The sequence below is a fragment of the Montipora foliosa genome, chromosome 13 (assembly GCF_036669935.1).
Source record: "Montipora foliosa isolate CH-2021 chromosome 13, ASM3666993v2, whole genome shotgun sequence".
In the NCBI taxonomy this organism is placed as follows: Eukaryota; Metazoa; Cnidaria; class Anthozoa; order Scleractinia; family Acroporidae; genus Montipora; species Montipora foliosa.
Window position 1 is genome coordinate 10,746,222 of NC_090881.1, and position 15,000 is coordinate 10,761,221.

Consider the following 15,000-nt stretch of genomic DNA (forward strand, 5'->3'; position numbering starts at 1 on the left):
AAAACATGGCGGAAAGTACGACTACTGAGCGGTTACCTAGCACTTGAAGAATATCCGCTCACACACAATCTGGCTGAAATGCAGCCACATGGCATTGTTTTTTGACAATTACTTAAGCCTTAACAAGGTTCTTCAACAGTCACTTGTAAACTAAACAAGGATAACATTCACTCATATTATTCGCTTGCACTTTTTCATTTAACATCTGGCTCCTTGATGGGGAATTCCCCGGTCACTGCACTGCTCTCAGAGGGAATCATCTTTACTCGTCACAAGGTAACAGTAGAACCAACTTATGAATTGGTCTTTCCAACATTGTTGGAGGCTTTTGACGTCTTCCAAGGTTATCAAGCTCTCCGTCAGCCTTCAAGATTTTTACTTTCCTGACACAACCATCTTCACTTGGGTAGACTTCGATGACCTTGGCAAGTGGCCACTGGTTACGTGGTCCATTGTTTTCCTTGGAAATCACTATGTCTCCTACAGCCATATTCCGCCTTGGTTTCGTCCACTTGGAACGAGACTGCAGGTTCTGGAGAAACTCTCGACGCCACCTAAGCCAAAACTGGTTGGCCATATACTGTACTCTACGCCACCATTTACGACAGTATAAATCTGCTCGTTGGAACTTACCAGGAGGCCGAAGCACAAGTTTCTGCTTTAGGGTGAGCAAATGGTTTGGAGTCAGAGGTTCTGGTGCCTCTGGATCATTCAGGTCATTGACAGTGAGTGGTCTGGAATTAACTATACTTTCAACTTCTGTCATGAGGGTTCTGAATGCCTCATCGTCCAATTGGGTGCCAGCCCTGACAAGTAGAGTTTCCAATGCACAACGAACTGTACGTATAAGACGTTCCCATACCCCACCCATATGACTTGAATGGGGTACGTTCATCTGAAATGGTATCCATTCGCAGCCATTCTCCACAAGGTACTCCTGCAACTGCACTTGATCCAGTTCATCCAAGGCTGCTTTCAACTCATTCCGTGCTCCAACAAAATTTGTCCCTTGATCGCAACGTACTTGTCTCACTGGGCCACGTCGGCTTAGAAAACGGCTTAGGGCATTCATAAAAGACGAAGTGTTTAAAGGGGCTAGGTCACGCAATTTTGGGCAATTGCAGCACTGATCGAATGGTCATAGAATTAAGTAAAATATCAAAATAACTGTTCAAAACTATAGAAGAACTCTAACAAAACACAGTTAAGCCAAGAGAGGACATGGATGGACAAAACTGAAGAGGATTGAAATGGATTTAATTTGGGTAAATTTGAAAAACGTTGGCCCACCTTTTTTCAAATTTATATCAGTTTATATCAAAATGTCATTTACAAAGCTGGAGAACCATTCTCAGTTGTTATGTGGCAGTGATTTTGCAAATGAAAGACTCTTGCTCTGCCAATTTGACGTTTGAGCTCATAATTAACAAAATTAAACAAAATTACATAAAATAGCGTGACCTAGCCCCTTTTTAAGGAGTTAGCTGTCTCCAAATGCACACTTCTGCTTGCTACACAGGTAAATATAACTCCGTAACGTTTTACTTCGCTTCTTCTCTCTTTGATTAGAAAAGGCCCGAAGAGGTCAACAGCACAGTATGAGAACGGTGGTGACGGTTCAACTCTATCGATAGGTAGATCCGACATTTTCTGAGTCTCCAGGGACGACGCAATTTTCTGCAGATTACACACTGTGATATGCAGTTTGACACGGCTGAAGAACCACCGACTATCCAATAACCTCTCTGCCGTAACTCGTTTTGAGTGATTCCTCTTCCCATGTGGTTCACTTTAGCATGACAGAATTTGACTAGCGAATCTGTAATTGGACTCTTCCGTGGAAGTATTACTGGATGCTTTGTTGCTACTGGAAGATCAGCTCGTTTGTTGCGACCACCGACTCGCATGAGGCCATTTTTATCCACGAAGGGATCCAGACGGTACAAACAACTGGACATCTTAATAGTCTGATTTCTCTGTTTCGACAACTCTCTAGTTGATACTTATCCAATCACTTTAAGCTTCATTAACACTTGGATTTCTTCATAGAAATGTTCATGTTGAACAATCTTGAGGACTTCTTTTTCGGCTAACTGAAACTCTGTAGGCGTAACTGATGCCTTTGGCAACGGTCTAAGGCACTTTGCATTCTCTTGTACGCTCAACTTAAACTTTCTGTTCTTCAGTTTGGACTTAAGTCGCAGACACAAGGCCACTACCTTCAGAAGATGCCACCAGCTTAATATGTGGGCTAAACGGTCCGACTTGAATGGATCAGAATAGAGAGTAGCTGCACTATACAGATGAGACATGAAGACGCTTCCTTTCTTCACTTCAGGATCATATTTTTTCACTTGAATCTCTTCCTCCTTTAGGGATTTGAAGGGACCGTCTTTCCAAAGAAACTCTGGCCCGAATAACCACGTGGAACCCTGCAGCAACTGTGAAGCAGTAAGACCACGAGAAGCATGATCCGCAGGGTTGCTCTCTGTGCCAACATACATCCATGAACTTGGGTTTGTGAGGTCCCTGATCTGCTGCACACGATTGGCTACATACACGTGAAATCTCCTGGCTTCATTGTTGACATAGCCAAGGACGATTTTACTATCTGTCCAAAAATACTCTTTGACATCTGTGTAGAGAAGTTCTTGACGGAGAAATTGACTCATCTTGGCTGCAATGGTGGCTGCGGCCAACTCTAGCCTTCGAACAGTAAGCTGCTTCAGCGGGGAAACTCTAGCTTTGCCAATGACAAATGAACAGTAAGCTTGATCTTTCTAATTAACAAGACGGAGGAATGAACACTGTCCATAACCCTCAAGACTCGCATCTGAAAAATGATGCAACTCGTACTCCTGAATCCCTCCAAAGTTCTCTGGCTTAAAGCATCTTTGAATTTCCAACTGTTCTAAGCTCACGACATCATGACGCCACTTCTCCCACTCGGAACGCAGATTTTCTAGAACTGGGCTATCCCAATCTAACTTGTCTCGACACATTTGCTGAAGAATTTGCTTTTCCTTCAATGTCACTGGTGCTACATAACCACTGGGATCATAAAGGGAACTAACTGTTGAAAGTATGCCCCGACGTGTAAAGGGACGATCCTGCATTTCAATACGAAATTGGAAGCTGTAATTTTCCACACACCATATCACTCCTAAGGCACGCTCCAAGGGAAGTGGGTCGACCTTTAAATCTGACTCTTTAACACTTTGAGCACGTTCTTCAATAGGGAATGCTTCGAGAACTACTCTCTTGTTTGACATGATCTTGTGCAGTTTAAGTCCTGCTCGGGCGCAGATGCCTTGACTTGCTTTTATTAAGGTGACCGCTTCCTCGATGGTACTAACCGACTTGAGACCATCATCCACATAGAAATCTCTTCGTATAAACTCAGCGGCCTCATTGCCATACTCAGCTTCACCATCATCTGCGGCCTTCTTCAGCCCAAAATTGGCACCGCCAGGGGAGCTGCCAGCACCAAAGAGATGCACTTTCATTTTGTAATCAACAACTTCCTTCTTCGGATCTCCATCTTCCCACAACAGGAACCTTAACAAGTCCTGATGCTCTTCTGACACCATGAATTGATGAAACATACTCTTAATGTCAGTCATAAATGCCACTCTGACTTTCTTGTCTGAATCTACACAGGATTCCTAGCAGAGTGTTCAATTGGTCAAGACCTTGTAATAATTAGTCATTAAGGCAAACACCATCAAACTGCGCAGAACAATCAAAAACCACTCTGATTTGGTCCTTCTTTCTTGGATGATAAACACCGGTGTGGGGGACATAGTTAATCCTTCCATCTTGAACCTTCAGACGGTCTGATGGTACTTTCTCTGCACACTGGTCAATTACATCCTTCATGAACACTTGGTAATCTTCAAGAAACTTGGGATTTTTCTTGAACGTCGCTAGCAACTGGTGCCATCTCTTGACAGCAAGCTGACGATTGTATGGCAGAGACAGTCTGTCCATCTTCAAGGGTAGAGGCATTTCATAGTGACCATCTGCCCTCTTTACAAAACTATACTCCAAAATTGAGAGAAACCTTTTGTCTTCCACTGAATAAGATTTGCTCCTTGTAGAACCTTCCACAAAGTCTGACTCCAGAACCTTAATAATCCTTTGCGGGTTGATAATCTCCTTTACCTTGGTTGAAAAGGCAAAGTGTTCATGGGCTTCGTTGATAACTATTTTGTTACAGACTGCTTCACTCTTGTCACTTTCATTGGTAGACTTACAAACCTTGCCGACTATTCCCCATCCCATGAGAGATCTTTGACCATATGGATCATCATCTTCTCCAACGACAACTTCTCGGGGCCTCACAATACTTGGGCAATTGTTTCCAATAAGCAAAGAGATTTCAACATCAGGTTCATACGGCATTAGCTTATCGGCAATAGGGCGTAGATGTTCCCACTCCTGGGCAACACCGACTTTTGGAATCTGCGACCTACTTGCTGGAATGGAGTCTCGTGTGAACAACATAGGAAACTTCACAGTATGTTTCCGGTTAAAGTCCAACACTTCAAGTCCACTTATTCGGCTACTTGGTGTATGTACATGTCGCTCCTGGACTGTTGTCAGCAACAAGTCTGTAGGTGATCCTTGCAAGTCCAGCTGTTCACATAAGCTCTGCGACACAAAACTCACATTGGACTGGTCATCTATTACTGCATACTGTAAAACTTCTTGACTGGGTTTACTTATGTGACGAACCCACACTGGCAAAATCATGGCATGATCTGAACCTTTCTCCTGATCTGGGATTGTACAAACATTTGTACAGTTTGAAACAACCTCAGCATTACCTCTCGGTTGGTGTAGACACGTTGGATGGATCGCAGAACAAACACGACATACAAGTTTGTTCTTACAAGATGCTGCTTGATGCTGTCTACTAGAAGCACAACCAAAACACAGAAACTTGTCAAAGAAAAAGTCCTTCCTGTCTCTGAGGGGCATTTCAGCAAACTTCTTACATTTGTCTAAATGATGATGTTCCTTGCAGAACAGACAGGCTTGTAAATTTTCTTTCTTTCTCTGATTCTGGACGTTTACGATCATGTCTTGATCAGTTCCTTGAGTTGCAAAGGAATTTACTTCTTTTCCCTTGGTAGACAATTTTGTGTTGTCAACGGGTTTCACAGTGTCCCTTATTTTAGTCAGATCTTCAAGCTCAGGTATGTTTGCTTTCTCAGCACAATCCTTTACAAAAGCAGCAAACTCAGTGAAAGGTGGATAAGCTCCATCTCCCTTCTTTGCTCTACACTTCTTCACAATTCCACGCCATTTACTTTGGAGCTGGACTGGCAGCTTTGAAAGAATCTTAACATTTTCTCTGGCAAAGTTTAACACTTCAAGACAAGGAGTAGTTTCTTTGGCAGCTTTTATCTTTTCAAGGAAGTCACAAAGATCCCTTGGAGTCTCTGCATCCTTGATGCCAACTTTAGGCCAATTTTCTAATTTGTTTAGGAAAGCTGAGCCTACAACATTGCAGTTACCATATCTTTCTTTCAGCAATTTCCTAGCAGACTGATAAGCCTCATCAGTTCGAATTAATAGGTACTGTTCAACAACTTGTTTGGGTTTTCCTGAGAGGTATTGATTTAGAAAGTTCAATTTTGCTTGAGCATCCATGGGTTTAGAATCGATAACGGCATTAAAGGAACTATTCCATGAAGGATACTGAAGGGGGTCTCCATTAAAGACTGGAATTGAAATCTTAGGCAGCTGACCAGAGATAGCTAATTGTCTGTTCACTTGGTTCTGTTCTACAGTGGCAGCTACTAACTTACTACTCGTTTCCACTAGTTTATTCATGCATTTCTCTAAGATACTACTGGCTGGTGTCAAGGTAGCTGCTTGGGGGCTTGGTGTTGTCTGAGCACCATCTACTTGAGACACTGTGTACATTGGATCCTGATGAACAGGAGTCTGTGCAATGTCACTAACAACTGGAATAGATTTGAGGAAATTTTCCATATCCTTATCTTTATCAACTGGGGCAACTAAGTTCAGGTTTTGTTCAAGGTCAACCATTTCTTCCCTTTCGTCCGTTAGGCAAGCATTAAGCATAGCTTGATTTTGAGCAAGTTCACTTTTCAATCTCAGTCCCTCCAACTTTTGTTCTTGTTCTATTTTCATTAACTCAACCCTCCTTTGTTCGACTTTCAACTTTCGCTCTTCTTCTGCAAAAGCTAACTTGGCCTTTAAGGCAGCTTCTTCCTTTCTCAGTTGAACCTTTGCAGTCTTGACACTGCTGGTGGAACTACGTTTAGAATTAAGGCTGTCTTTATCTTTTGATGAGACACGGCTTGAGCTCTTGGAGCTCCATGCAACAGATCTCGACTCGATTTTCTGCTGTTCAATGATTTCTAGATGTTTAATTTATGCTTTCATGTCTGCTTCAAAGCTTGACCACTCTCATTCGGTTTCTTGTATGACTCCTTCAATCTCGCCCAAACTTTCACCAGGAGTAACAAACTCCTTAATTCCACCAACAATATCTTTAAATTCGGCGTAGATAACTTGCGCCTCACTTAACTCTTTCTTAAATTTAGAAAGTTTAACTGACTGACCTCTTTGTAATAGCGTAGCTCTCATTCGCTTCACCAACTCACTTCTCTTTGCCTTCAAATTACCTTTCTTCACATCCATTACGTAATGGTAACCTTTCGTTGTCATGAGACGCCTCCTTGAGCCTTCTTCATGTGCACCATCGACAACTTCCTCGTTATTACTTGCTGGTGGTACGTACGGATCTCCTCCGAAACTCGTATCATCCTTGCCGGACATTTCGGCGGTGTTAACGATTGTTATTGTGGCTGCTTCTAAGTAACTTTACCAGAAGAGTTTCAAACCCAACAACGACGTTTATTCCAGGTAGCGAGTACAGCTCGGCACAATTTGCTTCCTTATAAACACTGACTTACACGGATGCATGGTTTACCCGAGATAACAATCTGAATAACAAAGATGAAGAAATAAACTTAAATACTGTCACATCGCCAAGAAAAACACTTACAAAAATTCGCAAAAGGTACAAAAAACTGGTTCTTACCGTTTAGGTCTTCGATAACACATGATACAATCCGATGGAAAACCATTTTGTTTATATCTTCAGCACCACACGATGCAAAAACAAAACATGGCGGAAAGCACGACTACTGAGCGGTTACCTAGCACTTGAAGAATTTCCGCTGACACACAATCTGCCTAAACTGCAGCCACAGCGAAAACTGAAGAAATGCACGAAATTCGTGCTGCTCGTGCAGCACGAGTATTGTTGCTTTTGTAACCAATGATTTCTTGCTTGGTGGCGTTGTCATTGGCGTAGATGTCGTCTTTGCTTAAACTCCCTGGTGAGTAATTGAGCAAGGGACCAGCTAAAAGACAGGCCCACGGCAAAAAAAACTTTTAACAAGGGAGAACTGTATCGTTTATTTGAATCAAGTTATTGGCGAAAAAAACGCATTACAAATATAGAAGCAAAATATCCTCAGTCAACTCTTACAATTATCTGCATCAAGAGAGTATAAGGCAAGAAAGCGAATCCCTGTGTCCCATGGTAATTCTTTGAAATCTATTTTTAGATCGCGCCCGTGCTGTGAAGATTATTTTCATCTGTTGTTATTGAAATCAAATAGAATCACTGTTACCACGACCTCGCGGTCAATGGGCTCTTTGCATGATACTAGGGAACTTTAGCAACGACAACGGTGACGTGACGAGAGCGTCCCAAATTTGCATATTTAGTGGCAGTGCGTCAGCAAAACAACAACTTGAAATAAACAAATTTGAGGTTTTATGAAGGACGTCAGCAGTTGAAGATATTTTTTTTATTTTCTGCCCTAAATTAAGTGCTACCCATAACGTTTTCATTCCTTAGGAACTGCCACACCTTTCTCATATTAAAAACCTTGGAATAGTCGTGAAGTGATTACAATAATGAGAATTCATGTTTTGTGATGACGTTCTCGTTTCCCGGCGTTCCCGTCGTCGTTGCTAAAGCTTTCTACTGTCACATGGTACAAAAATCGGTCATGCTGGATGGCAAAAGAATGCAACAAAAACCAAAAACCAAAAAGCCAAGAGTGACTATTGCTTGTTTTGGATGTCCCAGTACGTAGCTTGCCATCCAGCAAGGCAGATTTTTTACCATGTGACAAATTCATGCAAAGGGCCCATTTCGACACCAACTTAGTGACAAATAAGATGTCGTCTTTGAAATAACGATGTGGCAGGACACAACTAATTATAATATAGATTTCTAAGAATTTTCATCACCAAAAAGGGGACATACGGAAGTTTCGGTCCCTTAATTGCGTCATATTCCATATATTCAACACAGTTGAACGCGGGAAACAGGCAAATCGCTACATTATCTCACGTATTTGTTTTTCAATTCTTACAAAAAAAAAACGCTTTTACATTGTGAAATGTTTAAAAAATTAGCGGCAGTGTTTAATCGGGTTTAAAAGACCCGATAAAATACGTACTCTGAGTCTTTTAACGGCTTCAAAAGCGTGCCCCTCGGGAGTCCGAACGAAGGTTCAAATTTGGAGAGGAGAACATTAGCATAAAAGAAAAACGAGCAATGCATGTGATGTATTATCGACCATGTGATAGGTCAATGTGCTCATGAATTATTAATGAGTTGTAGAAAGATTTTTAAACTTACATTTGATTTCTGAAACCTGTTTTTTTTCTAGGTCGATTCATGCTTATTATGAAAGTAACGACATTCCTTTTTTTTTTCTTCAAAACAGTTTCAAAATAGTACAGGTCTTTTTTGTTCTCTCTCTTTCTCTGGCAACCTGGCTCGCACTTACCCCTTGGTTATCAGAACAACTGCGTCTGGGTGGCCAGGGTCATCGTCCGAGGGGGGAAACGTTTCCTTTCCAGTCCTTGTAAAGTTCTCTAACTTGCCTACGCGCTCAATTAGAGATGAACTTGAGCTGTACCCAAGCTATGTGAAAAAACCAAGTAGCTAAGAGTGATCATAGAGTTTTAGGACTAAAACAGCAACAACTCGATCCGCAGACAAACAAGGCATCAAACACACTGAACTCCCCAAGAATAAGAAAATTACACTAACGTTAAAAATGCTTGAGAACATATTCTAAGGCTCGCTGCTTAAATCAAGTCATAGTAGCGCCATGCGAAAACAAAAACACCCTCGAGGATTTCACCCGCGCTTATTTTCATTTTGTCATTCCTCTCATGAGACCAAAGCGGCAAAAGAGGGACTTCTCTTAAGGCCGATTTACACGGTACGATTTTTGTCACATGCGACAAGCTTACGTCAGATCTACGGCGTGACTTAAGATTTTCGCAGCAATGCTACGACATTTTTCTGACGTACACGTCAATTTTAAGTCATGTGGTAGGCCTGTCGCAAGCTTGTGGCCTGCGACAAAAATCGTACCGTGTAAATTGGCCCTTAGGGTGCGTTCGATTGACCCTATTCCAGATTAACAATACGTGGAGTAATGATTTAAAACGATATCATGGTCTGGAGTTTTGAACCAACAAGGATAATAAACATATGTTTTAAAAAGCATTTTAGCAGGTGCTTGACAGTTTTAATGTGAATCTCCGTAAAAACGAAGGATTTTTTACTTCTATTTCATGTATTCCAATTCCGAAGTACGGTCGATCGAACGCACCTTGGTATAGATAGGGTGCGTTCAATTGACCCTATTCTGGAATAAAAATACGTTGAGTGATGAATTAAAACGGTATGTCTGGCGCTTTTAAAGCAACAAGGATAATAAATGTATGTTTAAAATAGCATTTTAGCAAGTGTTTGATAATTTTAATATAAATCTCCGTAAAAACGGAGGATTTCTTACATCAATTTCATGTATTCCTATTCCGGAATACGGTCAATCGAACGCGCCCTTAATTTACCCAGCGAAAGGATTTTCTTTTTTTCGCATCTGAGGCAGAAGAGTGGTATCATGATATATCGTCTCTTTTCTTCGAGCAAGCTGCCTTCATAAGCTATACAATACAATACAATACAATACAATACGTAACTGACCACTCCCCATAGGGGTTTTTCAGGGCCAATGAAATACCGTCAACGAAATGACAGAACAACAACAACAACAACAAAAACAACTGGTAAGAAACCCAACTGACCGGAGCCAAACCAGTTGACCATTTACAAGTGCTGCCGACAAGTTGAACCAGGGACTACCAAGATCAAATATAAGTAGTGTTTAGAATTCGCTCTAGTCACACGGCGGCCATATTGTCCAGGGAGACCAAAAAAGCTTTGTTTTACCACGCCAAGCCTCGCAGTGGAAACCATGGGGGTGAGGCTTGGCGTGGTAAAACAAAGCTTTTTTGGCCTCCCGGGACAATATGGCCGCCGTGTGACAAGGGCGAATGAGTCTTGAACCAAGGAACTCTGAATTTCAAGGCAATCGCCCTAACCACTTGGCCACACTGCCTCCTTCAAAGCTTTGTTAATTATCCAGAGAGATGGTGACATTTTATCACCGACGATAAAATTGTCTAACGTCGAGGATGTTCTTGTTCTCAAACTTTAAATGATTATCATTCTCAAAGCATTAATAACTATAACAATTATCATTTACCCCGTCTTCCTTGAGCACCAGTCCAACAATCACAGGTGTAATCTTTATCAAGCCAATACTGCTATCCTGAAATAGCTGAGTAACCTTTCAACATAGAAATTTAAGAAGACATTTAGCCTAGAGTTGAGCGACTATTTAACAATTACTCCAAGAGGGCGCATTAGATATGAGGTGATAGATAGCCAACGAGGTCCGTAACACCAAGATGGCTATAATCATCTCATATCTAACAAGCACAAGTGGAATAATTGTTTTATTAAAAACTCTCACTAATAATTCTGGATAAATCTTCCCTATATTATTTTTTTAAATACAAGAAAACTGCTACGTGCAGTTACTGATATTTGTAGAGCATGGTATAATAGCTCTGATTATTTCCTTTAACCAATCAAATAAAGGACATTTGGCTGGTTTTTTGTGCTGTTTACATTGTTCGCACGCGTCCTGAAGGACGCCTCAATTTCAGTACAATATTCGATTAGTATTCTTTAATTACACCTGACGTCACGGCTGCCATGTTGGTGCAGGAAAGAAAAATAGCGAAAAAGTCTTTTGGGAATTTGACTCTATTATTATGTAAAATTTGAGCTACATTTTTCTATTTTTTTGGCACCAACATGGCCGTCTTATCACGTGAGTGCAATCAAAGAATATGGTGAATTCCCGCGCGCCGGATTAACCTCAGAGATATAATAAATATCTTACAAATCTCGTTTTCTCGGTCTGTACTGGAAGCGCGAAGCGCTTGGGCCGTAAATCGGCTTTTACTTCGTGTAGAAGACGCACATGACGTAACAAAACCTTTAGGGGCCTTTAGGGATTTAGAATTCTGATTAGGTATTGTTTCACGATTTTTGTTCTATTGTTTTACGTCATGTGTGTCTTCTCCACGAAGTAAAAGCCCGTAAATCAACGGGAAAAAACGAGGATCCTTAACTTATAGTACGAACCTCGAACTTGGTCAGTAGGAGGTATTTACAATATGGACGAGAATGTTTAAACAAAAATTAAAACACTCGCAGAATCAATACGACGACTACATCCAGGAACCTACAATCTCGGTCATAAATAGTTGAAACACTTCGTTTGAACAGCAAGTGAAGCCCATCAAAGCTGTTAATAACGTACCCCACCTCCTCCTCCCTCCCATCAATGTTGTATTTACCGGTTGGTTTTTGCACTCCAACCCATAGACATCAACATTGAAGGGGGAGAGGGGGCAAATTGCCATCTGTGTTACAACATTAATTTTTGTGACCGAGACTGTAGTTGCGTATTTTTCGTATGTAGCACGAGTGGTCATATTTAGCAACGCTGTCACAATTCCCGCTTTTTTTTTTTTGTTTGTATTAATACCCAGTATTTGTATTGCTTTTTTTTTGTTTGTATTAATACCCAGTATTTGTATTGAAGCCTGCTTTTCAATCTTTACCATGTATACTTATTGTCCATATGATAAAAACAAAATTACACGTTAGTTCGACGATGTGAATTTTTTGTTCTCGTGGCAAGTACAACGTGTCACTCGTTCGCTGCGCTCATTCGTGAAATATTGTTCTTGCCACTCAAACTTACACGCCACCGTGTATTTGAAGTGCGGGTTATAGATGAAAGGGAGAAGTCAGTGGTTCCTCGCTTTTCCCTTAGCTTTATCGATTTTCCGCACTTCAATACATACATATATTTATTTCATTCGTCGAGTCCTTTCACGGGAACATATGAGCCCAACAAATGGGCCACTTTCGAGTTGCTGTTTGTCTCGGTTTCGAAGTTAGTCTTGGTGCTCAACTATTGTAAGGGAAATGAGTTTGATTTGCATAAGAATACGCAACTCATTTCCATTTGAATGGTTGTTCACCAGGACTCGTTTTGAAACTGAGACATGCAGCAGCTCGGAAATGGGCTATTGACTGCCTGCTCCCAACTGAATGGCTTCATAGGTCGGTGGGTACACCATTGCACCAAAATCGCAGAGGTCGTGGGTTCGAGTCCCGTTGTAGCCTCCTAAATTTTTTAGGTGTCTATAAGATAAAATAGCTTGAATTGTCCAGCTTAACGCGAGGACCACGTTTTCCTGTCATAAGTAAAACTATTAGCAGTAAGACATAATTATATGGTAAAACAATTGTCACCCTGCCTGCTAGCAGAGCCTTTCTCTTGCTTGCTCCATTTTGACTTTCTCGAGAAAGACTCTGCATGAATCGAGTAAGATCTTTATTGAGAATGCGCTGCATGTTGCCAGGAAACAATTTCGAACCCAGGCGTGATATGCCTTATAGGCACCGCCATCTTGATTTTTCATGGTGCAGCGGGCTCAATTTTAGCCTTCACTTTTATCACTAAACGGATGCTTGCACTGGAAAAACCAGTTTGACAAGAGAAAGCAAGATTGTCTAGTCGAGACGTTCGGGCTCAAAGAGTTGACTCGATTCAAGCAGAGCCTCCAGTCGGCAGTAAAGAAAAAGACTAAAAGAGGCCCTGCTTACAAGGTGAACAACTCGAAACAACAATTGTTTACTAAAATGTATTGTCAATAAGTGAGTCTTAAGCCTCGGAAGGAGGGGTTGTCCTAAGCTCTAACATGGGATGGAAGTTCGTTCGACAATTTATGCAAATGCACAGAAAGTGCTTTAAGTCCAACTCATAGCAGTACCCGAAGTGTCCTGGCCGGCCTGTAAGATTCTAATTGATCAGGATATACTGTATACCATAAAGAAAGGCTAGAATACTTTCAAATTCACTTCTGTATAAAAAGCTCATTATCTCATATTAATTATTAATTTCATAACATTCAACAATACACTGGACCTACAATGTGGGTAATGGTCAACAAATGCGTTGTCATTTCGTCCTCTCCGTAAGCCGAAATCGCAAAGTTGTCTGCTACGAGAGCCAGTTCCAGGAATTTTTGACCTGCTGTTGGTCGTTCCCTTCTGCGACGGACTGATCTAGTTCTGGCTTTTTGCTTGCCTTTATAATCTATATCCCCGGAATAGAAATAAGAAAATAAGATCGAATCAGTAACAGTTAACAGCCTGAGTTAAGAACTCTAGATCTAGGGTGGCATGCTCTTGTCTCTGGGAAAATACATTTATTCACTGATTGTCTGTCGCAAATAACAGAATTCTGTCCAAAGGGGGAAAACGTTCAGGACTTTCTATACACCTTATTCCAAAATGGCCGCCATTTAGATATGCTTTTGTTTTTATTGAAATTAGACCTTGATGCCCCGTTCAAGGCAAAATATTCTTTTGAATTTTCAGCTGAAGAACGAGGCATCAAGGGCTAATTTAAATTTAAAAAAAAAAGAATATTTAAATGACGGCCATTTTGGAATAAGGTCTATGTAAAGGGAAAAACATTGTATTTTTATTTTGAAGCTTTTTTGGCCGCCTCTTATTCTCGATCTCTTTCGTTTTTGTTATTACAACTTCTGTCTTCTCCAACATTCTGAATAAAGCGAGACGTTCCCTTGCGCGTGGGCTCTCAGTAAAATCTTTATCATGCGTTACCAGTATTTTTGAAATTGCAGTGTTCAAATTTTCGGGCTACAAAGAGCGTCGCTTAATTAATCCCAAGTGTTGCTTGATGAAGAACTGGTTATTAGGTTCTACAGAAAATGCTGCAGCAAGAAGTAAAATTCATGATATTAATGGTAACTGGATCCATCATATGATAACAAAACAAAGAAAAAAAATCCCATTAATTAAGCTCGTGACTTTTATACTCACTTCGACTAAAGAAGATATTTTTTCAGTTTATTTTCTGGTTGGATGATATTTTCAAAGAAGGTTCTTTTTTCTTTCTTAGAGGAAGAAATACAACAAATTAAAGCGTTGGCATTCCCTGTTGCTTAACACGTGGAATATAGAAGATATCTAACCATTTAGTGTTGAAAGCAAAATTATTGAAAGTTGTTAAAATACCCGACATAAGGTAATCAGACGAAAGCTTGTCAATAGGTCCACGATAAATGACATGGGGCTGGCCATCAAAGTCATCCTTTTGGGCGAGGCGTGATGGAAGAGGCCGAATATAGAACGTGTCATCTCTAGTTCGAATCATCCCTGTCTAAGAAAAAATAAAAAAATTGAATGCACTCGTTTTATGAGAAAAATTAATGTGTTTTTTTGTTTTTGTTTTTTGTTTTGTTTTTTTTAAGGAAAACGAATTACATCAACTCAAGATAATCTGACAACGAGGAGTGCACTTGAGCCCGGTTCCAGGATCCAGGCGTCAGTTTTACCAGTTACCATTGAGTAGAATTGACCGGGAGTGAGTGAGTGACAAATTCCATCACGAAACGTGGCTTAACTTTGTTTCAACAATTTTAAAAGATTGTCTTATTAGAGGGATTGAACACCATGCGTAA

The 15,000-nt window shown here is 40.8% G+C and overlaps 2 protein-coding genes across 4 annotated transcripts in view; both read right to left on the reverse strand.

Annotated features, from left to right (window-relative positions):
• LOC137983951 (A disintegrin and metalloproteinase with thrombospondin motifs 6-like) overlaps positions 1 to 15,000 on the reverse strand; it is a 68,972-nt gene that overhangs the window by 44,606 nt on the left and 9,366 nt on the right. For 2 of the 3 annotated variants that reach the window (XM_068831109.1, XM_068831108.1), the window contains exons 6-9: positions 14,555 to 14,699; positions 13,441 to 13,607; positions 10,629 to 10,712; positions 8,853 to 8,989 (exon numbers count right to left, since the gene is read on the reverse strand). In XM_068831109.1, coding sequence (XP_068687210.1) covers positions 8,853 to 8,989; positions 10,629 to 10,712; positions 13,441 to 13,607; positions 14,555 to 14,699 — 533 coding nt within the window. The remainder of the gene's footprint in view (positions 1 to 8,852; positions 8,990 to 10,628; positions 10,713 to 13,440; positions 13,608 to 14,554; positions 14,700 to 15,000) is intronic. The other variant, XM_068831110.1, reaches the window with a different exon arrangement.
• Positions 3,539 to 7,186, reverse strand: LOC137983952 (uncharacterized). The gene has a single exon (XM_068831111.1). It carries the CDS (start codon positions 6,163 to 6,165, stop codon positions 3,703 to 3,705), a length of 2,463 nt encoding a protein of 820 aa, XP_068687212.1. The 5' UTR covers positions 6,166 to 7,186; the 3' UTR covers positions 3,539 to 3,702.

Coding starts and splice junctions, on each gene's coding strand:
- LOC137983952 (XM_068831111.1), bottom strand. CDS start 6,165: ATGAAAATAGAACAAGAACAAAAGTTGGAGGGACTGAGATTGAAAAGT.